The sequence below is a fragment of the Oryzias latipes genome, chromosome 13 (assembly GCF_002234675.1).
Source record: "Oryzias latipes chromosome 13, ASM223467v1".
In the NCBI taxonomy this organism is placed as follows: domain Eukaryota; kingdom Metazoa; phylum Chordata; class Actinopteri; order Beloniformes; family Adrianichthyidae; genus Oryzias; species Oryzias latipes.
Window position 1 is genome coordinate 13,984,411 of NC_019871.2, and position 25,758 is coordinate 14,010,168.

The 25,758-nt window shown below is 39.5% G+C and overlaps 1 protein-coding gene across 2 annotated transcripts in view; it reads left to right on the plus strand.

The window, feature by feature from the left end:
- Positions 1 to 25,758, plus strand: part of LOC101160929 (protein jagged-1b) — a 49,605-nt gene that overhangs the window by 18,705 nt on the left and 5,142 nt on the right. Inside the window, exons 3-9 of one of the 2 annotated variants that reach the window (XM_011482521.3) lie at positions 5,716 to 5,773; positions 12,837 to 13,085; positions 14,211 to 14,271; positions 14,706 to 14,836; positions 17,623 to 17,742; positions 18,762 to 18,875; positions 22,068 to 22,181. In XM_011482521.3, coding sequence (XP_011480823.1) covers positions 5,716 to 5,773; positions 12,837 to 13,085; positions 14,211 to 14,271; positions 14,706 to 14,836; positions 17,623 to 17,742; positions 18,762 to 18,875; positions 22,068 to 22,181 — 847 coding nt within the window. The remainder of the gene's footprint in view (positions 1 to 5,715; positions 5,774 to 12,836; positions 13,086 to 14,210; positions 14,272 to 14,705; positions 14,837 to 17,622; positions 17,743 to 18,761; positions 18,876 to 22,067; positions 22,182 to 25,758) is intronic. The other variant, XM_020708247.2, reaches the window with a different exon arrangement.

Here is a 25,758-nt window from a genome sequence, read left to right on the forward strand (position 1 = left end):
CTGACGCTCTTTCTGAATGACACCAGCAAATAGTCACACATTCTGCTTGTTTCTATAAAAATTGTTTTACCCATTAACACACTATTTCAACTGCTGCACTCAGATTACTCCAGAAGTAAAAAAAAAAAAAAACACAGTGAAAACAAAAAAAAGGTTGTTAGGCTTTCGGTGGATGTCTGTGTCTGAATTGCATACGCTGGCATGCGAGTAACTGCTGGTGTGTGTGCAAATATGTATGCATTGGTGTGAGCTCTGAGGGAAAATTCCTCTCCCAGGGCTGGGAGTTCTTCCTGTTGTAGAGCTGTCTGTTTGTACAGCCTGGCTTTGTCGGGATATCCTACCCTGCCCATGTCTGAGGGAGAGATAGAGGGAGGGATGAAGGGGGCACCGATAAGGGAGGAGGGTGGGGTGTCGAGTAGATGGTAGGGGGGACGGGCTGATAAACTGGAAAGACTGTGATGGAATGTGGGGAAGAGAGAAATGTCAAATGAAAAAAGAAAAGGCTTTTTTGGAAATAAGTTTTGACGCCACGGAAAACGAGAAAGTATCATCTGCTTGAAATTTGCATAGCATGAATTCAGTGTTTGCCTGATTTTGGGTTGTTTTGAGGCTGCAGGTCAAGAGAAAGGGCCAGACAGCCTGCAGCCTGAGAGAGGAGACAATATGTCATCCAGACAAATTGGGCTGTTTTGATGCTGTCTAGCTTTTCCTTAAGACCCCTGTTCTCTGTGGCCATGCCAGACTGACTCCACTTACTCGTGTGAGCACGGTAAACAATCTTAATGAGGCTGAAAATTACTGGACTGGTACCACATGCTATTTTAGTTTTAAAAAGATGACAAACCTCCAAAATAATGTTTTTAATGCTTATAAAATATAAGATGTTTCAGTTCATCAAGTACATTTTGGTTTCAGCATGTTATCCCTGTCAACTGCTCCACAAACATAGATGGTTAATAAATTATCTTGGGAGAACAAATATTCATCATTAATTAACATTTTACATAGATTTTCTCAATTTTGGATGCTTTCTATTTAAAAAGTTAACCCTTTACTAATGGACAATTGTGTTACACAGGTTTGAAGCTGATGGGAAGTTCTTGACAGAAAAAAGAGTTTAGCAATTCCGAAAAAGACTGGCACGCAGTGTTTTAGAGAAGAAGAGGAGACTGCAGATGTGACATTTGGATGGTCTGCTGTAAACAATTATACGATTTTTTTACACTCAATTTGTTCACTTTCATTTTCAGCAAAAATGAAAATAAGAGTTGAGTCAAACCTTTTACTGTTACTAGCAATGTTCCAAAAAGATTCAGTGAAACGCTTCATTGTTCCTGGATCATCCTTTGCCATCCAAGTTTTTTTTTTCTACAGCTTTTATAAGCAGAGAGAACAAAGGCTGACATTTGATTACTCACTGAGCACAAGTGGAACACAACTAATCAGTGGGGTTTGCAGTGAAATTCATGAACCGCTGGAAATGAGACGCTGTCAGTTTAATCAGTTCTACTTGTGCTCTTCCTGTTTTGGCCAGTCAAAATGTGAGAAAAGACAACACATGTAATTATTGTGGGATGGAGCAGCAAACAAATCAAAGATTGACTGGATGCAGGGAACAAAACAATTTGTGTGGAAAATGGAAACGGCTTTCATTATGCTTTTTCTGCCTAATTATTTTCAACTTTTTTTATTTATTTCTTTTACAAAAATCTTTGAGTTTTTAGGTGTTGGCAGGAGAGCAAAAATGAAGAAGAAATGCAGACATGTCAAAGACGATCATGTTTTCTGCAGACACCCATTAAATAATTTGAAAGTTTCACTCAAATCATCTTTTAATCTATTTTCAAAGCATTTACAGTGGTCTTTTAATTATGATTATGCTATTTTAAGCCCCCCCCCCCCCCCCCCCCCCCAAAAAAAAAAAAAAAAGCAAATGGAAAAAAAAAAACACCCAAAACTCTGTGTTGTTTTCTAGACATAGCTTCAGCAGAGCAGCAGGAGTTCATTAGAAATTGGCCTCTGGGTTGTGGGCGGGACTGTTGTTGCAGGGAAAGCACTCCCTCATTTCCCATCATCTATCTGTTGACAGTCTCTCCTGCTAGCTTTCAGCCCTCACCCCCAACCCCACAAGAACATTGCAACTACAATGGTTAGCAACATTAGGGCCATCCAGCCGTACAGTAAAGCCAGATGCCAGCTTGGACGAGGAAAACGAAGACGTACATTAATCTATTTGATCTCCTGATTCACCACTATTTAAAAAAAGAAATGCATCGTTTAATATATCTCCTCATCACAAGAAAAATGCCAGAAAAACATGTTAAAAACACCAAAAACATGATTTTCATTGGAGTGGGTTTTTAAAAACATAAACAAACCTCTAATGGTGATCTTGTGAGGTCACTGAAGTCAGTAACTGAGTCCAAACACATAGCCTCTGTTTTCTTGACATCTCTGTTTAACACTTATGTTGTTGGTGCAAGACCGTGTTTGTGTGAAGATTGTCAGGAGAGAAGCGAGGAAATTAGTCTATTCAGATCCAGTTCATGCTGTGATTTTTTAGCACCGTAACCATGGTTACTTTGACCTCTCTGACCTCCATACAGCAGCCCATCCTCGGCAACGGGGCTTACCACAGATACACCCTTCCTGCTGTATCCACGGTGTCATGTCTTACCTGTCTTTGTGCGCTTGTCGGAGGTGAGAATGTCTGCGTTCTGAGGCATGAATAGTGTTGAACAATGGAAAAGAAAAGACCCTGGGCTTCTCACAGGGCTTTACCTGCTATAATTAATAGTTGGCAAAAAGCGTGGGGAGAAAGAGGGAGAGGCAGAAACAGTGGATGGAAGGGCGGGTGAGGAAAAAAAGATTGGAATGGGGATCCCGCCAAGAGGTTTGTGCCAACAGTGTTTTTAGTGCTGTGTCTGCATTTTGTTGTAGTAGATAGTTTGTCATAACTGAGCTGAGCGTCAAAAAGTCCAGACGCTACAGCCTTCCATTCAGGGAACATTAAGGTTTTTTGCTGCAACAGCTATGCTCTGATTTCAGGAATGCTTCCCCAGAATGTTTAGTGTTATAATATTTTCTAAAGTCAGGTGAAAATTCTTTGGTGCTATTTTTCAATGCAACACTATTAAATCTGAATCCCTGATTGGTCAAAGTTCCTGGTTTAACTTTTAATGCACGTTCCATGGTTTTGTACATAGAGCTTGAAAACGATTGTCGAAACCTGTGTAGGGACACCTGAACACCAGAGTTGCTGAGGGGCGAAGTGAACGTAGCTTCACACACATAACTGAGCCTGCAAAGAATAATTGTAAGGCTTACAGGGAAAAAATACTGATTAACTGCCTCGTCTTAAAAAATAAATAAAAAGTTTATTAAAAAAAATATATAAAAAATAATTTTTCTAAACTGATTACAGAGAATGAGGATGAAGGGTAATGTCACGGCTGAGAAAACCCAAAACGCACGACTCTGGAGGCTCCCTGATAATGAGCAATACTACATGAAATTAAACTACAGCCAAAGAAACTGGAAAGACATAAACCACAAATAGAAACACAGAAACAGGTGCCACAAAAAACTGAAACTGTCAGACACGAAAAGGGGAAATGGGCAGCTGTTAGGATTTAGTAAAGGACAACAGAATAAAGGGATTATGTAAATAAGTACATACATAGTGAATTTACAACAGAGTTTCACAAGTGAAGTTTAATTAAACCAAAACAGAGGGGGCCCAGGAATAACCTTGCAAAACCACCTTATAACACATTATTGTTATTATTATTATCATTATTATTATTATTATTATTATTATTTGTATTAGTAGTAGGAGTAGTAGTAGTAGTAGGAGTAGTAGTAGTAGTAGGAGTAGTAGTAGTAGTAGTTTATTATTATCTTATCTTTGTTTTTCCAGCTTTTTAAAGGGACATATTGTGTTTCTTTCATGAACAGGTAGACTTGGAAATGTCTTGGCGATTGACCTGGAATAGGGGAGCTATAAAATGGTAACAGTTAAAGTTGGATTGAACTTTATTCAGTCAATGAAACCAATAAGTTTGTTCTAATACTTTAGCATCTCACTGAGATTTCATTTTACATATTGAACAGTATCCAGGCCCCAAAGGTTTCTCCAGATGTTTAACAGTCACGTGCAGCACAGCCCTCATCCACCATTTCTCCCTCGGCTGCGTCGACTCGGTGGCTGCAGCTCTGGCCGTACCTGAGGCTGCAGCGAGAGCTTATTTCTCCAGTTGACTCACCTGAGAGGATTTTGTGAGCATTTGCCCATAAAAAAGCGATAATACCCAACACTCCTCCTGGTTATAGTATTTCCCAAAGCGTACTGACTCCATTTGGTTTATCTGCCGGCTATCTGACAGCCTTAATGAACTGTGTGAACTGTCTGCACCCCAACACATCTCATTAGCACCATGATGTCTGTGCTGCAGTTCTTCCACACGCTTTTCTATATTTTTGTATCACAGAGGCATTTTTTTCCTCCCTTAATCTCGCTTTGATGTACCTCCCACAGACTTCCTTGGTGTCTTCCTCACTTTGTAGTTAAAAGTCTCACAAACTCCAGGAGCCCTGCAAATTATTTATGTTATCCTGGCGGTGTTCTTCAACCCATTTTTGTCCTCTGCACTACAACTTGTATCACCTTCTCCTCCCACATTTTTACCCATCGCAGTGATTGAGGGTGTACCTTTTCCCTCAGCAAATCCCTTACTCAGTGCATTTTTTTTGCTCCCCTAACATTTTGATCTGTGACAGCAACCCTTCATCTTCTCTTTTGCTCAAAGCGTGCCGCCTCCAGCTCACATTAAAGCTGCTGTTGGCCTCCCGCCCTTTCCCTTCCTCCATATCCATCTCTGCCACTCTTTCACATCACCTCCTGTGCCCACCGCCCGTTTTCTATCCATTTTGACACCTTCAACACTCTGCTTTCTGTCCGCCCACTCTGTGCCCCCCTCTGACAGCATGCTTCTTCAGCAAAAGATGTGACTACACATCAATGTTGCCTTTTAGGAGAGTGCACACGATGTTACTATTTGCATGGCAGGCGCTACTGTGTTTCACAGAGGGAGAGAATGGTGGGCAGATGAGGAGAAATCCTAAGAGTGGAGCATGCTTTTTCTGAATTATTCATTATTGATCCATAGCACGAAAGAATGCAGAAGAAAAAAAGGAAGTAGTCCGAAAAAAGGGTCTCGTGTATGTGTATGTAAGGTCAAAGCATTTTTTTAAATACTACACAAACGTCTGACATTTGGCACAAATGAAATGCTGCCTGTGAGCAGCCAAGAATGATTAAAACCATGAATATTCATAGACAAATCAGTCCAACTGTTTTTGTGGAATTAAGAGAAAAAAAGCATGGGAAAAAAAACTCAAAAAAAAATCCCAACGCCAGTACAAATTCAAGTCAAACAGTCCAGATGGGAAACTTTAACTTTGAAAAGCTGAACGGCTTGAATTATTACCTGAAAAAAAACCCAGTGATGTTAAAGTTTGCAACTTAAACTCTGCCCACATGCTGTTCAGAGCTAACCTTTAACACATCTAGCCTCCATGCATTTACAATCATACTGATTGTTAAAAGGGGGAAAGATTGGTAATGGGCCAAGAACACTGTGGTCTTGTTTTACTCATATTTGAACAGCAGTTAGCCAAATGCCTGACAGATGTTTTCTTTTGTTTGATTTGCAGAAGTCCTTCTCTCTGGTCCTGGAAGCTCTGGATTATGACAACGACACATTAGAAACAGGTAACAGTACACGATGTGTGAGCACAAATGTGTGCCGTAATCTTCTCTTTAAAACTGACCTGATCAACATCTATAAAATAGTAAAAATGTTATCAGTCTTTTTATGGGTGAGTGTATTTCACTGTCACTCCTATAATTATGTCACAATGAGCAAACAGCACCTGCCAGAATCCTAGAAGATGTAAACCCCGTCCTCTTATCGTTGGTTAATAAGAAACAAACGGCATTACATCCAAACGGTCATCATTTTCTAAGGAGTCGACTTTCCTCTAATTTGTTTCTTTTCTTCTATCTGATCTATTTTTTAGTGTCTTGCGAACTTGTCTAACACAGTAATGACAGGAATGTAACTTTAAGAATGGCTAAATAGTGTGTCAATTCAAAATTTAAAGAAACTTCAGCAAATAAACACGTTTCTAAGTCCCACTCCAAGTGTATTTTTATCTATTGTAAAATTGTTCCCACTTGTATTCAGACCATGATTATGCATAGTCTGCAGTGCAGCAGGAGTTCATTAGAAATTTGCCCCAGAGTTGGTGTGGAAGTAAGCCCATGCTGATATCCCATCATTGGGTAGTTTATACCTTCCGCTAGCTTACAGCCCCTCACCATCCTAACCTAACATAGCAAAAAAAGAAAAAAAGCCAGCAATATCAATATTGGAGCCATGCAGCTGTACAGTTTTGAGTCAGATGCCAGCTCAGATTATTAAATGAAGACGATTATGGATCTATTTTTCTGCAAGTGGAGATGCATCAGAATCAGAATGGAGAAGGGAGACTTAGGCCCGCCCATCGCAGCTGCTGCATCACAAACCTGAGATTTTTCTAACTGCTGGTTTTCATCTGGTCCTGGTCCATCACGATTTGAATAAAGAAATGGCTAATGATGTTTGTGCATATTTTTAGTGCAACCAAGTGCAAAAACTGATGGAAGTTCGTGTTAACCACATACAGTACATGGGGCTAAGACGCACTTTCCTGCATTGTCCTTTTGTATTTTAAGTGCGTTCAGGGGTACATTTTGTTGTTGGTCACACATATTTTAAGGGGTAATTGTAAAAACAGGAATGGTTACCAAAGGGTTGTTGTTCACCTTTCAGGATGTCCCTTCAGAGGTCACCACAGCAGTGGTTCAGTGATTTGGCAGAGTTTTAAACCCCGTAGAAGTGGACATCTACATGTGTGGAACTAAATGTGACCCAAAAAAGCTACCAGTGTTCAGATAATATAAAGGTCTGGAAGCTGGAAGTCACTTTCAAAGAATGTTGAAAATTTTGTTAATGGATTTTTAGGACCTTTTTTTCACCCTTAACCCCTATAAACTTGTAAATGGTGTATTCTTATATAGCACATTGCTACCCTGTTTTACAATCAAAGTCCCATTTATCCATGCTCAGGCATTCACACACTGATGGCAGCTCTGCTGCTTTACACCAGCGCCAGCTTATCCCTTGTGCTATCCTACTTTGACATTGGGAGTGGGGTCATCTAGACCCCACAAGACAGTGCGCTGAACCTTTTATCTTCAATGATTTGTGATCTTCACTGGTATCCATGGATAGCATGAAATCCTCTTCACCATTATCCACCTTTGTCATGGTAGGGATAACACGTCAATGCAAGGGTGGGGTCATAGGATAGCACAACGGGTTATAGCCACCAGGAGCATGTGGGATTCAGTGTCTTGCCCAAGGACACTTCGACACATGGGTTGACAAGGCGGGAACTGAACCTGCAATCTGTCGATCAGAGGTCAACTGCTCTTCCTCTCCACCATGGCTGCTCCTCTAATGCCATGTCTTCTTATCAGCCTCTTTCAGTCTAAAATGCAGTTAAAATCTACTATGCATGGGGTGGAAGGTTTTCATTCAAAAAGCTAAATTATAATTAAATTTGATTCAAGGATTTCTTTTTGTTTTGCTTGTTTCATTTGGATTGTTGATGCCATAACATAACATTGAAATTTTGTTTTCTGAAGATAAGTAAAGGAAAATTTTGTTTAGATGCTTTAAATTATAGCCTTTGATGCCCATGATCTACTGAACCAATGAAAGCTTTGTGCTAATTCATTAAACACAAACTAAAGTAAAATTTAGTTGATATAATATTTTGTAAATCTGATGTTTAGCTACACCACAATATTGTAAGTTGGCCACAAAAAAAAAAGAAAATCTGACATTTACTGACAGTTCTAGATTTAAGCACAGCTCAAAAACCCTTTGTACCATTTCTGCGTAAAAATATGTTTAGTTTTTGTACTGTCAGCCCCATTCTGATGAGTTGGATTTGGAAATATTTTAAATGAAATGTATTTACTTGTTTCTTAAGTAAAAATCTTTCTACAACATCTACAGTGATAATCAAACATGGCATTGAACCCCCCCACCATTAAATTTGGCACAATATGCTCAACCAAGTGAGCGAGAGCCCCTCCACTCCAGTCATTAATCTTTCTTCATCAATTTGTCTGTAAACATGTTGTTTGCTGTGACGTAAGGCTGTAAAAATATGGTTTGCGTATTAATGCCTTTGATGGTGGGCGTTTGGAAAGGCTTTTCATCCAGGACTATTATTTCCTGCTTGTCTCGTTTCCCTCCTCATAATCAGGGAAAGAGAATGTGAGCTGAATTCTAAAAAAAGCAGAACAGACAGATGTTCTCATGTCCATCTCCTTCCTTTCATGCAACAAACCCGCCTTTCATCCCTTCATCTTTTTACTTCCTCTCAGCCAGCAGAGGAACTGCAGTCTGATCCACAGTATGGCTCCAATAACTAGTCGTCTTTTCTTCTGCTCGCCTCTGCAGTTCTTCTGCATCTTCCCTTCTCTCTGCCCTCCAGCACCACTCTTGCATCTTTTTTACCTTGACTTCTCTTTCCACCTGTGTTTTTGGCAGCCCCTTACATCCAGGCTGAACTCGTTCATGAGGCCCATAGCTTAGCGCTGCTCAAACACACGCTTCTTGCAGCAGACTGAATGGACTTATCTGGCCCTGCTGCCAATCAGAAAGGATTACCAACGGCGAAGCGAATGTATCCTCTGAGATACTCACTGAAAATGGAAAAAAATGATGGTGTTCTGTGAGCTTTGACAGTCTGACCTTCACTTCATTATTTGTTAATGAAATGAGTTTTAGGCCGAATCCGAATTCTTTCCCAATGGCTTCTCCCTCCGCCTAGCCCTCCAAATGGAGAGGTATAGAAAAATAGTGGCTTCAAATCCATGTTACTCCCACTCGATGACGTCATCAATTGTCGCTGGTCAGGTTAGAGTGGCGTTGCTAGTTCTCGGATATGCATAAAAACATCAGTTTTATAGCTTTAAAAAGTCATGCTAAAACGAAAAGTCATTTCTTAGATTTACATGTAATCCTCTGTTTAATGAGAGCACACCCACGTGAAGAAAAGTGATTCTTCTCCACGGCACAGCGCAACTCGGAACATCCTTGCGGCGGTGGGGACGGAGGGTTTGCCCCTAAAAAAAAAAACCTTTCAGACAACCCTACCTCTCCAAATGCCCCTGAGGGGTAGGGAGAAGCTGTTGAGGCAGAGGAAGAATTCGGATTTTGCCTTTGTGTTAAGGAATAGAGACATCTCTCTTGATAAACTCCTTTTGTTGGTAGTTAATGCAAAGTTTTTTTTTAATTCTGTTACAAAAAACAGATTTGAGAAACTTGCTATAGTGATGCCTTCTTCGGTGTTCCTCTGCTTCGCTGCATTCAATGCAAATATGGTTCTGCTTTTTGACCTGATTTAGCTGCGTAAAACTGGTGAAAGCAGAAATAAAAGCATCTGCCACTGTGACAACACAAACTGAAATGCCTCTGATCTCAGGGTGTGATGAAGTCTACATCCAAAAAGGAAACGTAAAATAACAAGAGCTAAATCTTCTCTGACACTTTTGAATTTATCATTGGAAGTCCCACTCTAATCTTCTTTTGATCTGTTTTAAAAGCGTTCTCAGTGGTCTTTTATTTATGATTATGCTGTTTTTAGGCAAAATAAAAATAAATAAAAACTGTCTGGGAGTAAGCCTGCGCTCTTTTCCCATCATCTCTGTTGTTTACACTCTCTCCCACTTGCTTACAGCCCCTCACAACCCCAACCTAATAATATTGGTGTAACAAAAAAATCTTGGGGCTATCCAGCCATAAATTCTAGACACAGATGCCAGCTCAGACAAGGAAAACAAAGACATTTATGGATCTATTAGTCTACAACTGGATGCATCAGAATGGAACGGAGCAGAGAGCGTATGGCCTGTCCACTGTTGCACCTACGTTAGGCTACTGGCTTTTTCCAACAGCATTTTTCCTTTTTTCATGTGATTTACAATGATTTGAATAAAGAGATACTTAGAAAAGCAGTTTTAGTCTTAATTTTTTTAAAAATATATTCTCCTTTATGAGAAAAAATGCCACAAGAACATGTTAAAAGCACCAAAAACCCCTATTTTCATTGGAGTGAACTGCACAAAAGCAGGGGATCCTAATATGCTTATATCAGTTTCCAATCATACTAAAGAAGCTTAAAGAGATGAAAGAAAGCTGCTTTGCATTTACACTACTCTTTGATGCTCACTAGCAACCTATGATGTATGTTTGATTCTCTGAATGCTTCAGTTTCTGGCAAAAATACAGTTTTTCTTTTTACACTCACTTCTAAACAACATTTGGAATCATGGATGCAGATTTTTCAGTCCCATCATGAAATGACCAGATGGGAAGATGTTTTTTAAAAGGATAAAATGGTGGTTTTTGTCTTGACAAGCACTGAATATCTTTTTTTTTTTTACTGTGCACAGATTGGACAAACAAAATACTTCTGCAAAAAAAACGGAAAAAAAAACAAGTGTGATTTTTTTAATCTTAATTACAACAGATAAAACCACAGATAAAAGGTTTTATCTCTGTAGAGATATGAAAGAAATTGTTTTTAAAAACAACTTCCCACCACTACCAAACTTCCTATGTTTCAGGAATTATCTATAAACCATCTTGTTTTTCTTTTTCATCATGTCCGTATTGTCCTCTGCTTCTGTCAGTTCCGTTTGGATTTTGTATTCTAAGCTGCCAAACTTTCACCTCAACAAACAGAATCTAAAACAGGCTGAACACAGCTGTAAATTTAGCACACACGTAGACCTCACACTGGTGCACAAAGGGAAAACAACACCCTCCATATGTTCATGCACCAGCACCTTTAGGCTGATCTTTTCTCCATTGATTTGATAGAAGGTGATGTGGAACAGGGAATCTCGCTGTTGTCTGTCCTGCTGTTTCTTCCAGCAGAGGGAATTTCTTTAGAGCTCCAAGGAATGATCCTTCTGGTTACATCTGGACATAAACAGTTCCTCTGAACCTCTACCTACACTTTTCTAATTTTAAATTCTAGCTCGGAGCTTCTTGTTTTTTTTTTATCCATCAGTATCTAGGCTTTTGTGCTCTTAGTAGAATTGAGTAACATTCACTTAGTACAATAATTTAAATAACTCAAACACCCACTTGAATTTAAATTGTGTGCTTTTTTTACGTTCTAGTGGCATTTTTCTCATGTTTATCATTATTGAGTAATTCATTAAAAGACCATTTTTACTTCTACTTCAGTTGTTTTATTTTTGATTTTGAAATGACGCTACTTTTGCTTATGTACATTTTTGGTGTTTCTATTCACATTTTGTTTTTTTTCAGATTGCTGATTTTGTGCCACCAGATGAAATATTTAGAGAAAATATGTCACAGTTTAAGGAAAATTGTCTAAATTGATGTGCATGCAAGACAGATTTGCCAAAGACATCTTTCAAATTGTAACGGAAAGACAGGCAGAACAGAAAATATACATAGAAAAAAAGGAAAGATGACATTGAAGAAAGAAAACCAAACGTCAGTCATACTGCAGGACATGCACAGAAAAAGAGTGACGACAGAAAGCCCAAAATTAGTGTAGAAAACTGCAGAAGAAAGGTGAACCAAGCAGAAAGCACAGAAATGTGTAAACAGACAAAAGCTGAAAGCAAAGGAAAAATCAATTTAAAAATAAAACAAATTCTTACACTTCAAGGTTGGTATTAGACAATGAAAGTAAACACAGAACGTTAAAATTAACCTAAAAAAAAAATCTAAAATAAATCTAAAAAAAATGTTTTCTTCCAATTTCTGAAAATGTTGAGAAGAATGCAGGCCAAAAAAATAAAATAATAATTTGAACTTCAGGGACCTCAGCTATGATTGCTGAAGACCGAGGAATCAGGCGCTTTGAAAAACGCACACGCCTGCACACACTCACCAGCCTGTGTGTTTTTCTGTATCCATTCTTTTGTGTGAAGCTACAGTGATCTCATCTCTCCATCAGGCAGTTTGTTTTGTGTGTGTGCTAATAGCAGCTTCCCCTTCAGCTGAAACACTAATGCGTCTGGTTGTTACACACAGGCGTGCATGCATGCCTTCACACAAACCCGCACACACACCCCTTCTCTCCTCATTGACTTTTTTTCGATGAAGCTTCCTATACACACTAAATCTTTTACTATTTTGGTCCTTGAAAACCCTTAGGCTCACATTTATAGTATGCAATAAAAGCATTTGAAGCATATTTTTGTGTGTGTGGGCTAACGCTCGATCAGGAAGGATTACAGCAAAGTTAAGAGATGGCTGTTCCTCTGAGAAATCCCCTTCAGGGGTCAGAAGATGTGGCCGCTTCCCCAGAGCTGCCCTGGGGCTCGTTTGGTCCTCTCTGCTGTCGCTCTTTTTTTGCAGACCTCCGACCTTATTTTTCTGGTCCCACAGTCAGCCCTTGTGTCCTGCAGTGTCTGTGCTGAAAATATTTTTCACTTAATTAACCACATGCATGCCATACAAGTTTTATAAGGACGTTTGTTTGGAGATTTTAGACCATAAATGCTTGTTGATGTAAAATAAAATTTTACATCTTTAATAATGCAGTTTCCTCATGACTGTGAAGCATATGAAATAGTTCAGCAACATTTCATAGTAACCAACATTTTTAAACATAAATCATTCTTGCTGCAAAGTAAACCCCCATCAACCGCACATTTCCTTCTTCAGGTCAGTTGATTGAGCGGGTCCTTCTGTCCTCCATGTTGAACCCCGGCGAACAGTGGCAGCCGTATCGACACCACGGACAGAGTCTCAGTGTGGAGTACTGGCTTCGATTCAGATGTGACTCCAATTACTTTGGACCTTTCTGCAACAAGTTGTGCCGGGCTCGTGATGACTTCTTCGGCCACTTTAGCTGCGACCCCAGTGGCACAAAGGTCTGCATGGAGGGCTGGACAGGACCAGAGTGCAAAGAAGGTAAAAAAATTTTTTAAAAAAAGATGGGTTTTGTTAATGCAAGTGAGGTGAATTATTAGTGCTTTACATTTCTCAGGCTCATGTGGTTCAAAGTATAAATCATTTGAAAATTATGTCTTGACCTCAGACTTTTCTCAAACTGTTAAGAGAAAGTCTGGACATTTTTCTGATGGTGAAGCTGTTAGGAATTTAAATAAAACAGTTGCAAATAAAAGTCTTACATTGCTGCCTTTTAGACATAAAATAAGGACAAGGAAAAAGCACTGGTGTGCATCTGGGGTCATGAATGCTGTTCAGTGAATGCACATCATTAAGCTTTAGTGGAGTGGGCGGGCAACACTATCTGTTGTGACTCATCAGCTGGATGATCTGACCTTGTGGTGTCAGAGCAGTGCCAGCTCGCTGCAATGGTAAAAGTAAACAAAGGAAGTCAGAATGAGGTCCTACTGGACCCAGGTCAGTTTTAGGACATCCTGCAGACCTGCCCATGGTGACTGTTCCTCTCCTCTTATGGCTTCCTCCTCGGCACAGCCACGATTGGACTGCACAGAAGCAGGAATTGTCCACAGTTACCTCCTGCAGGTTACATGGTTTGGAGTCATTATTTTTTAAAAAGTCTTTCTATCTGTAAACAATATAACTTTGTCTAGCAGTTAGCAGGGGAAGACTATCTTCCAACTTCTTTTATTGAGAAATTTCAGCTCCAGACAGTCTTTGTTCACAGGATTTTAAATCGAATATTTCCAAACATGTGGCTGCATCAGCTTGGAAAAACCTGATGAGTAAATCAAATAAGGTAGTTCCTCTAAATACATATACAAAAAAAAAAAAAACTAATTGGGATGTAGAGCCTTCCAGTTGCAAATGCTTTCTCTAATTGTTTTGCTTTGTATTTACATTTGATTGTAGAATATTCTCTTGAGTCGGTTGTAATTGGAATAGCTTATATTGCAACTGAATGTGCATGATTTTTCCTGTAAAGGTTATACACACAATATTTAAAAACATGTTAAGCTTTTGTTTTAATTGTGAGCCATTGAAAAACAGACCGTCAAAAACACCCAAAGACACCCACGCCTTTTCTTGTTCCTTATTTCCCTTTGTGTGTGTATTTTGTCTTCACAGCAGTGTGTCGGCAGGGGTGTCATCAGACCCACGGCTATTGTACTGTCCCCGGAGAATGCAAGTATGTTTGACAAGCACACACAGAAGGGATTGCACCACCTTACACTTTTATTTTTTTAAAATGCTAGATCAAAACATTAATGTATTTACCTGGTAGGGGGTGTCTAATGAAATCTATAGACTCCTGCAGCATTTTGCCAGTTCACATTTTTCTGCAGAATAACTTCCAAACTGCTGTAGTTACCTGTAGAAACTACAGACTGAATTGTATTTATGAGAAGACCGATAAAGATCAAAGCTGCTTATTTCCGGCGGCTGGATTTTGTTTTAAGCCAATAAATCATTTCATGGTGCTTCAGCAATATCAGATGCCCAGTCATAGAATTGTACTTTAATGAGGCATCATAAATCATTTAGTAACATTGTGTTTTGGTTTTTATTTTTTGAGGACAACTAGATGGCTGATTTCAGTCTGCTTCTCTGCTCTGGATTTAGGTGTAACTATGGCTGGAGGGGGTCCCTGTGTGACCAGTGTGTGACTTTTCCTGGCTGCGCACATGGGAGTTGCACAGAGCCTTGGAAGTGTGTGTGTGACGTCAACTGGGGAGGACTTCTGTGTGACAAAGGTCTGACATTCTCTGTTTCTACTTAAGGGAGGCTTTAAGACAGAAATGTTGGCAAGGAGCTTTTTACTTCTCATCCACTGATTTTTCGCCTTTCTTTGACATCTGGAACTTTGTGGCATTTTCTACTGTATTGAACGGCAAATACACAGTTTGAAACAAAAAGATAACCATAAAAAGTAAAATGTTTATAATTTTATCCGAAATTAGTTTGATGTAAAAACTGCAGAGCACTCTTTTTTTGCCTCACAGCAAGAAGGCCTCCGGTTCAAGTCCCGGCTGGGGGACGTGAAAAATTACATCAACGGGGACCTTTCTGTGTGGAGTTTGCATGTTCTCCCCGTGTATGCGTGGGTTCTCTCCGGGATCTCCGGCTTCCTCCCACCGTCCAAAAACATGCTTCATAGGTTAATTGGCAACTCTAAATTGTCCCTAGATGTGAGTGTGAGAGTGAATGGGTGTGTGTGTTTGTGGACATTCTACCCTGGCGACCTGTCCAGGTTGTCCCCTGCCTTCGCCCACAAGTGGCCGGGATAGGCTCTGGCAGCCCCGTGACCCCGAAAGGGAAAAACGGTTAAGAAAATGAATGAATGAATAATTTGTTGATATTTTAAAAGCAAAATTTTTGTGACAAAACATTTGGTTCAACTGTCAAAAGTTGTGAAAAGGTTCCAAATCATTCCAAATTTTTTTTTTTTTAAGTCCCACTCCAATCATCGTTTGATCTATTGTCAAAATGTTTCCAGTGTTCTTTTAAATATAATTATGCCAGTTTTAGGCTAAATGAAAAAACCTTTGTCGTTTTCTAGGACGTAGTTTCTGCAGAGCGGCAATAGTTCATTAGAAATTTGTCTCTGAGATGTGGGCAGGACTATTGGCACGGAATAAGCCTTCACTCATTTCCCATCATCTTTTTGTTGGACTCACTCTTCTGCTAGCTTACATCTCCTCACACCCCAAACCTAACATTATTGGTGCAACAAAAATGAAGAGCAATATTGGAGCTATGCAACCGTACAGTATTGACACAGATGCCAGCTCGGACGAGGACAACAATGACGTACATCGATCTGTTTGTCTGCAAGTGGATGCACTAGAATGGAGCGGAGCAGGGAGCGTGTGGCTAATTGACTGAAGCACCTATGCCACTACTACAGGTGTTTTCCAATGGCATTTTTCAGCTCCTGATTCACCGGAATTTGAAGAAAAAAATAATCATAAATACAATTTTAAGCTTCAATTTCTTTATACATCTTGAGAAAATGCTACAAGAACGTGTTAAAAACAACAAATACACAATTTTCATTGGAGTGGGTTATTTTTATAACTAGCTCTTAGCTTCATTTGTATTCAGTGTGTCCTTAGAATTCCAGAATTCCATATTGCTGTTTAGGATCCTGGAAGCTGACTTAAGATATATAAACACAGTGCCTGCCGACTTCACACTAGCACTGTCTGTGCTGACATCAGGGAATCAATTGACGGGGACGGCATGTTTAGAGAAAAGACGATAGCCTTAGGTAAGGTGAATGTAAAGCAGAAAAGCATTGGGTCCTTGGGCGAGGTGGGGCCTGAAGCTGTTTCTGTGCATTCAGAAAACCTCCGCAGTGAGACATACAGACTGTGTGCGTGCAGGAAATAACTGAATACAGAAAACCTGTAATTAGTGTTTGATGCCGTCCCATCTGGGCTTTGCATGTTATTCAGGGGTTTCTACAGCGCTCCTCCTCTGACTCTTCATCCTCCTGATGTGCTCAAATCTCCTCTGGGTAATTTCTGCTTCACTTCCGCTAAACAGTTGAACTCAAAAATCAGAGCTTTGTTTCAAGATAATTTAGTTTCTGTTCCATCAGCTATCTTTTATTGGGCTAATTTCACTTCTAACATTGATTGGAAAAAAGTCTGGTCTTTACCACAAAAATACTTCTTAACAAATAAAGTCAAAGAAATCTCTTTTAAACTCCTACACAGATTTTATCCAGCAAAGCATTATTTAACTAAATTTAAGGCTGACATAAACACCAGTTGTACTTTCTGCCAGAAACAACCTGAAACCTGCTCTCATTTATTCTGGTCTTGTGAATTTACATACAGATTTTGGAAAAACATTCACAAATTTATCACCGATTCTATTTTTGCTGACATACAACTTTATTATAAAAACATACTTTTTGGTTTTCATAGCTTTGATGTCAAAGACCGTGATGCTTTCTTTTGTGTAAACATGGTATTATTTATCGCTAAATTTCATATACACAAAAGAAAATTTTCCAATAAAAAACCGGATTTCTTTGTGTTCAAACTGGAACTGCAGCATTATTTAAACTTAATTTCTGCTTCAAAAAATACAAAAGCTCAAAAAACAATTAGCATCTGTAAATCTTTTGGACTGCTGACATAGATTTACTCTCGCATTTTCTCTTTTCTCTTTATTTTTTTGTTTTTTTTTATTTCTTATTCCCTTTTGTGTTTATTATTAATAATTAGTTTTTTTTAAAGAATGCAACATGTTTGTTCTGTATTCAGAATTCTATTGTACATTATATGTGCATAATTGTTGTATTTTCTTGTTTTGTAAGTTGCAATTGTTCAATTAAAAAAAAAAAAAAAACCTGTAATCAGACTCAACACTTGAGACAACACACCGTGCAGGAATTGATCGGCATGATCAGCAAAGGGATTCACCCTCAATGTGTTATTGGGTCGTGCTGCTATCGATGTTTAGAGTTTCTGTTCTGTGCTGCAAACTAAAATGTAACTCAATTATGTCTCTTTTTTTGTGCGCACAGATCTGAACTTTTGCGGCACCCACACACCTTGTAAGAACGGAGGCACCTGCACAAACACAGAACCTAACGAGTATCAGTGCGAGTGCCCGGAGGGTTTTCGAGGACGCAACTGTGACATTGGTGAGTGTGGCCCCTTTCCCAAAAAACTCACTGCAGTTCTATCAGTCCTGCTTACTTTCACTGATGGAAAAGACGCACAGCCCAGCATATTTCCGTGTTTTGATTTAGGAACATTTCTTCATTAAAATCAACAATTTCATTAACATTGCACTGCTAGGCATTTGAAAATATCTGTTATGTAGCAAATTAAATTAAAGGAGCATAGGAGTTATAGCTAGTTCTGTTAAGGGGAGCGTTAGAAGGTGGGATTAAACGTGTATTTTTTATGCAATAAAAACAGAATTCCGCTCCTACAAAAAAATCAAGCAGATAATATGTTTTTAAATTGCAATTTATAAACATCACTCATTCTATTTAGGTGTATACATTTTTTCTTTTGGCCTTAATGATTTTCTTATTCAATTGAACATGAGCACAGTAGGATTTTGTCTTGACAGCTTTAAAAACGGATTGTTGTAGGGTGTAAGATGATTTAGGTGACGTGACGTCTTTGTGGGGGAGAACACTGCAGTTGGGGGTTCAATAAAACCCTCTTACCTCTATGAAGAGCTGCATCAAATTCAATCCACTGCAGCTGCTTGCCTCTGACCCATTTCTTGCTTGTTTTGTGAGATTTCAATTTCTAGTTTGTGATATGTGCAAGATTTGTTAGCTGATGAGGCCAAAGCAGGTGATGGAGATGTGGAACTTTAATATTTGCCTTTTTCTTCTCAATTTTAGTTAAAAAAAATTACATTTTATTAACCAGAAAAGAAACATACAATTGGATTAAAACCTAAAGCACAGTTTAGATGTACCAACTGAAAACATTTTTAAAAAGGTTCCCGACTTTTTCACTAGCTGACTTTTGTGAAAACTTTAAATCACTGATTGTAATTAATACGTGTAACTTACAAATTTTTAGTTGAGTCAAATCTTGTTTCTTCTTTTGGGATGTGATTTGACCTCAAATGATCAGATGTTTAGAAGTTCATTATTCAGATGGTCTCTCATTTGGTTCTTCTGTCTCCTCTCCTCAGCCGAACATGCATGTTTGTCATCTCCATGTATGAATGGGGCCACCTGTGTGGAAGACCTGGCAGGCTTCAGCTGCGTCTGCGCTGAAGGCTGGACAGGACACACCTGCTCAGAAGGTGATTGTCTGAGTTACACACACAAGATAAAGGAACAGGACCTTGAAGGCTATCTGCAACTACTTTTAATTTAATCACAGCCACTCACAGACTGCGATCAATCCAACAGAGGAAGTGCAATTACTCTGGACACAACAATATCAGCAAACATCAATGATCTCCTTATTCTCCTGCTTTGTCCAGCCGCACTTGGATTTGTGTGGAGGGGGAATCACTTCCAAAATCTAAGGCAGGGCTTATCATGTATGTGGTCAAATCTGCTAAGTCAACAGAACAAAATGGTGGATCTGTTGTCAAATGAAACCCAATCAAAAGTCTTGGCTTTCTGTCTAAAACTGGAGGTTTTCTGTTGTAGTTCTGCATTGCCTGATATGTTCTAACAGCTGCAGGTTTCTCTGCATCACAAAATGATGCCACAAATCTTCTGTCACTAGATTGAAATAAAAAAAAAAGAAGGAGGAGCCACCAAGATCACAGAATACTGAAACATAACACCTTGTGATCCATGTGCAAATAGGTGAAATTCCTGTGAACACAGAACTCTGAGCTTGCTGCCATGAAGGGAGCATCATTCCTCAGCACAGGAGCAGATCAAACATACACCAGAAAAACGGCGGCTTTCCTTAAATTACCCAGGATTTATTTAACGTGCTGTTCCCTCTCAGTAATGCTCAAATAGAAATATACAAAATATCTGCCAAACTGTTCAACTTGATCAAAGTGTTTTTGCAAACTGAACCTACTGCTGCACATAAATACCCTTTAGTGTGTTCCTGTGGTTAGAAGCCCACTGATTGCTGCTGGAAGGTAAAATACTAATATTCCAGCACACAGTAAAGACAGAATTTATAAATCATTAAAATTAAGAGTTTATCTTTAATATCCACAAACTGAAAATGGAAGGGTTGGCAGTCATTTTTTCAGTGAAAATTTATTTAACTAGAATTAGGGATTTAATGGTCTTGTAGAAAATAATTTATCTGTATTATAACAAAAAAATAAATGTTAAAAAAAGCAGAAGGTGAAAAATTGTGATGGGTTTTCAGTTTGGATTTAAAATTAGGAAAGGAGTCAATGTTATGGAGGTTTGGGGAGAGAGAGTTCCAGAGTTTGGGAGCCGAGCAGCTGAAGGCACGGCCCCCCATGGTGACCATACGGAGCGGAGGGACGGAAAGCTGAAGGGAAGAAGAAGACCAGAGAGAGCGAGAGGGAATGTTAATATGGAGATTAGAAATATAAGAGGGAGCCAGGTTATGGAGGGCTTTGAACGTGTAGAGAAGGAGTTTTAAATGAATCCTGAAAGCTACTGGAAGCCAGAGCAGCTGCTGGAGAACGGGAGTGATGTGATGGAAGGAAGGAGTTCTGGTGATGATGCGGGCTGCTGAATTCTGGACCAATTGAAGTTTGTTCAGAGTTTTCTTGGGGAGACAGGCGAGTAGTACATTGCAATAGTCGACGCGAGATGTGACCAAACTATAAACTAAATGGAGGTGGAGTGCACGGTGAGGGAGGGGCGGAGACGATTCATATTGGGTAGATGAAAGTATGCAGACCTTGTAATGCTATTGATGTGAGATTGAAAGGATAATGTACTGTCAAGTGATTAGCAATCTTGCCTCAAGGAGGCCTTAAGGAGGCCTGGTTCGAATCCCGATTGTTCCTAGGTGGGAATGTGAGAGTGTGTGGTTGTGAGGCCCTATGACAGATAGGCAAACTGTCCAGGGTGTAGCTTGACTTCGCCTGGCAACTGCTTAGGCAGACTCCAGCAGCCCTGAAACCCCACATTGGATAAAATCATATTCAGCTTGTTCTTTTAATGTTTATGGAAACACCATAGAGAGAATGATAATCATCTTTCAAAAGAATTGTTGAAGGATTTGCACAAATACATTCTTAAGGATATATATTTATATTTATCCTTATCCCATAATTATTTTTTCTTGCCAGGTCTTTGTCTTGAAAACATTTGGACTGAGGCAGTTTTGCACATCTGGCTGTGCATCATCTTGTGAAAAAATGGGTGTAAAACATTTTCTCTTCATTGCTACAAAGGGGAGAAAAGCGTTCTATTTGCAAACCTGCTGTAAATGAGAGAATCTGTAACAACAGTCGATGGGATCTTTAGAGCCCGGTGTTTGTGGAAGCAATCTTTGAACAAAATGTTTGAGCTGGTGTGTCTGTTGACAGGTAAGATTGGATCACATGCTCTATGCTCTGCCAGAGCTGTTAGTGTAAACACTCAGCGTTCCACATTCACCTCTATCAGAACAGAGCAGATCAGACACTGGCATGTAAACACTTCAGCATGACTCCTTATTCAGGAGGGAGAGAAGAAAAATAGAGGAATGAAAAAAAAATAGCTTATTTTTCTTCCTGTTGTTTGTTGTTGGTGCGATTAACAGCCAGGAAAACAGTCTATCTTTTTATGTGTTGATGCACGTGTGTGTGTCTATCTGTGTGATTGGGTGGGGTCTCTGGGGAATATACAGTGAAAGAATTGTAAAGCTTGTGGGGAATCACAACCAGAACCACAACACAGCTCTGTTTTCAGACTAGATTTTTCTGCATAACCAATATTAATTAAAGGATTCTTTGTTTGTTATGAATTCTATGTCTCTTTTTGGGAAAAGTGCCGCTGGCTTGGCTGGATTATTATTACTGAGGCTTGGAATTGGGGTCATGGAAATGGAAAATGGTTGTTTTGCAGGGTTAGGTTAATGAAAAAAGGTTATGAGAGTTTTTATGTGAAAGGCTTACGTCACAATAAGGGAAACAATTCTGTTACTGTTTCACAAATATCCATCTTATAAAATAAATATGATTATTTTTGTTGGATCTTTTGTTTGATGACCTTCTCTTTTTTTGTTAAACCAGCCTCCCTTTCTCAACTCTTATCTTTTTTTCTGCTCCCATCATTCTTTGCTTTACTAAAACTCTCCTGGGTCCTCCTCCCTGGGAAAGGTTTGAAGTGTCAGTCATGTATACAGCAGATGATTGCATTTGTCCCTGTTTGCATGGAAACCAGAGCAGCAGGGAGCAATGTGAAAACAGACAGCATCAAATCACTCGTACAGCCGTGTGCCAGTCCGGGTCTCACATTTGTCACTGTGGCATCAAAGCTACTTGCTGGCAGTCTCACTTTCATTACAAAGACCGACAATGCACAATTTGTTTTTGTTTGTTTTTTTCCAGTGGTGAAGCATTGCGATCGCAGTCCCTGCGGACGTGGAGCAACGTGTCAGGATGTTCCTGAGGGTTTCCGTTGTCTGTGTCCACCTGGATGGACTGGCAGGACATGCCAGTTAGGTGAGGATATTACATGAGTTACACAGCAATTTACAGGACAGGGTGACTGCCCCCCCAAAAATTTACCAGTCTGTTTAATCTCATATTTTATCTAAATGAATAGGTACTGTAGCGTATGACTAAAACAGAACAGAAACTCAAGAAATTAGAAAAACTTAACTAAACAGCTACAAACTTGAAATCTGGACCACAATAAAACCAAGGAAAGACAGTACAACAAACATTTGTGCCACTGGTAAAATCCACAGATTATCCACAGGCCTGTAACATCTCTCGGTACAAATATAAAGATGTCAAATGGTGATCCATCTCTCTGAGTTGGACAGCATGAAGCAGCAGATTAGATCAGAGCAGGTTCCAAAAGCAAACCGTGTCAGGAGTGAACAGCGGCACATTAATGCTCACATCAGGCAGCCTGACAGCGAATAAGTCTTCTCTAAATGCAGCTCCACGTTATTTTTGGGCTGCACTCACTCATGCTGACACGTTTCCTCCCTGCGGGTTGTTTTGTCGCAGCACAAGGAGCATCGTGTCGAATCAGCTCAGACACACACAGAGGCTTCAGGGTTGTGAAGTGACAACACCCACTCCTCTGTGTTACCAGCAATATGTCATTGTGACACTTGATAATCCCCCATATACTTTCAAGTCACAGATCAGACGCTCAAAGCACACAATATAGAGTCAGCAAACTCAGTTTAAAAACTTTTTTAGTCTAAGATGACAGGTGTTGGCTGTGCATTAAGTATTGTGGATGATTATGCCCCTACTCCTTTATTGACTGATTTTCATTCTTACGAGTGCCACTAAATCCCAAGACTTTCATTTAAAAAAAAAACACTAATACAGAAACTCACCTGAAGAGCTTAATCTGTAATGGCTTCTGCACATGCCTGCTGCCTTTTTATTTACTGAGTGTTTCTTTCTAATCCTCCTAATCTAATCAGTCAAATCCCTGAAGGATTCCTGCTTCAATAATTTCAGCAGACTGATTAGAGGTATAGTATGACTGTCTGCATTTTAAAATCAGAGTAAAAGGCTCAATGATTAGATTTAGTTTGACTTTATGAGATGTTACTTTTTTAGAATATTGTCAGGTCCTTTATAAGTTTTCCATAAAAGTGGTGTTCATCGATTGTTTCTTCACAAAAGTTTTTTCATAAAAAAATAATGATATAAGTTACAGCATGACGGCACCAATGATTTAATGAGAAGCACAGTCTGATGATGAGACTGAAAATCAATGCTTTTCCCCTCATTTAAAAAACAAAACAAAAAACAAATTATTAGCTATAAAACAGATTTAAACAATAGGACTTTAACATTTCTTCTGTTGATTTCAAATTAATGAACAACCCTGTGACAGACTGGGGACCTGTCCAGGGTGTACCCCGCCTTCGCCCAAAAGTAGCCAGGTTAGGGCCTAGCAGCCCTGTGGCCCCAAAAGGGATACAGTGGGTTAAAAAAATGGAAGGATGGATGGATGGATGGATGGATGGACAAGTGAATGGATAAATTAACTAACAAAAAAGTACAAATTACAATACAGAGGTGGTGAGTGTATAGTGAAACGCGGGTGACAAACAAAACAGGGAAACAGTAACGTGTTTTTGTTTGTGTGGTTGTAGGTGACTCTGTTTAATGTAAATGTCATGCTGTAAAAAGTAAATAAATCAGTTGATAAAAATAAAGAAAAAGACTGTGTATACCAATCACTATGCCATTGATTAATAAGAGCAAACTGCTTTGATTTCCAGTTTTTGGAGATCATCTTTTTGGTGATAAATAGAGATATCAGTACTAGTTTTTTGTATTTCATTCAATGGTTTGTTTTACATTTTTCAGGTAGAGAGAGAGCTGGAGACAAAAGAATTGCTAAAGTTATAAGTTCATAGTCAGTATATAATAATATTGCAGAATGAGTGGATTGTGGACAGGTCCAGGTGGCGTGTAGGTAGGCATCCATGCAGCCTAAAGTGCATTTTATACAGGTTCTCTATTTGAGCGATTCCCACCTGAAACATTTTTATTTGAACAATGCAAAGTTTGTGGTGGGTTTTATGTTGGATTAATTGTACATTTGTGTTGTTTGACATAAAAAAGTATTACTGCAAACATTTGTCCAAGGATTTGGATTGAAGGTCAGAGATTAATCCTTTTTTCCATTTTGTTTTTGGAACAGTCCTGGTACTTGTGTCTGATACTAATTTGTATAATTTTACTGAGGTTTGTAATTTTCATAATCTCTTGAGTAAACTTAGACAGATGCACCTATTTGTTGGTGGTTTATGCGATTGATTCTGTTGAAGATGAAATGTGTTGATACTGAATAAATTGTTGATCTCCAACTCAGAATCTCTGGATTAAACAATTAAAAGAGATAAACAGATTATTGAGGAACAGATGTTCCTAATGTGTGATTCCCTGGTGCTGCTATGATGCAAAATAGACTGGCGGCTGTGGTGCAGTGGCAGGGCGGTCGACCTCTGATCAGAAGAGTTTCGCCTTGCCTGCCCATATGTCGAAGTGTCCTTTGGCAAGACACTGAACCCCACCTTGCTTCTGGTGGAAGGTTGGCACCAATGTTCGGAAGCCAAGGAGGTTTAGGTTTTGTCAGAGTTTATGCAATTTTAATATTCCTAAATAAGTTGGGGTGTTTTTTTTAAAATATATTTTGTGAACAAAAAGAGAGATTTGATATTGATTTTATTTTTTCATGCACCATTTGTGGTCAAGTTCTTTTTTTCTTTCTAGAGGAGGGGGTGTGGATGAGTAACATTAGTACATTAGTTGTTGTTCAATTCAATTCAATTCAATTTATTTGTATAGCCCAAAATCACAACAACAGTCGTCTCGATGGGCTTCGAAGTAAAACATGAAATCAAAAGGATCACGAATACAAAGAGTTCAATAGAAAAATACTAAAATGAACTAACAAACTGACTAAGCTATACTGGCATCCCTGCCCTTAGACCCCCCTTCGCGGTAAGGAAAAACTCCCAAAAAAAACGGATTCCGGAAAAAACAAAGAAACCTCAGGGGTGCCCACATGAAGGAGGGATCCTCCCCCAGGACGGACAGGCGATTTACCAGAAATCTTAGAGAAGAATTAACTTATCTAAATCTACAACTACATATATAAAAGTCCAGCAGACGAGCTTCATCCAGCCGTGGTTGTGGGGACAGTCAAAGGCGCGAGTCGAGCCGGAGACAGGAACCACAGCCAGGTGTAGGAGAAGGAGCAGAGACGAGGTACTCGGTCAGGTACAGAGCAGAGACGAGCCAGAGACGAGCCAGAGGCAGGATCCACAGCCAGGTGTAGGAGCAGGAGCAGAGACGAGGTACTCGGTCAGGTACAGAGCAGAGACGAGCCAGAGATGAGCCAGAGGCAGGATCCACAGCCAGGTGTAGGAGCAGGAGCAAAGGCGAGGTAAACGGTCAGGAACAGGAGCACGGATGAACCAACTGGAGTCTGGAAGCACTCCCACTCCCCAGGAAGGGAGAGGAAAAGAGGGACAATACATGAATCACACTTCACCAAACAGAGGCATGGAGAACTAAATGATAAATTATGATC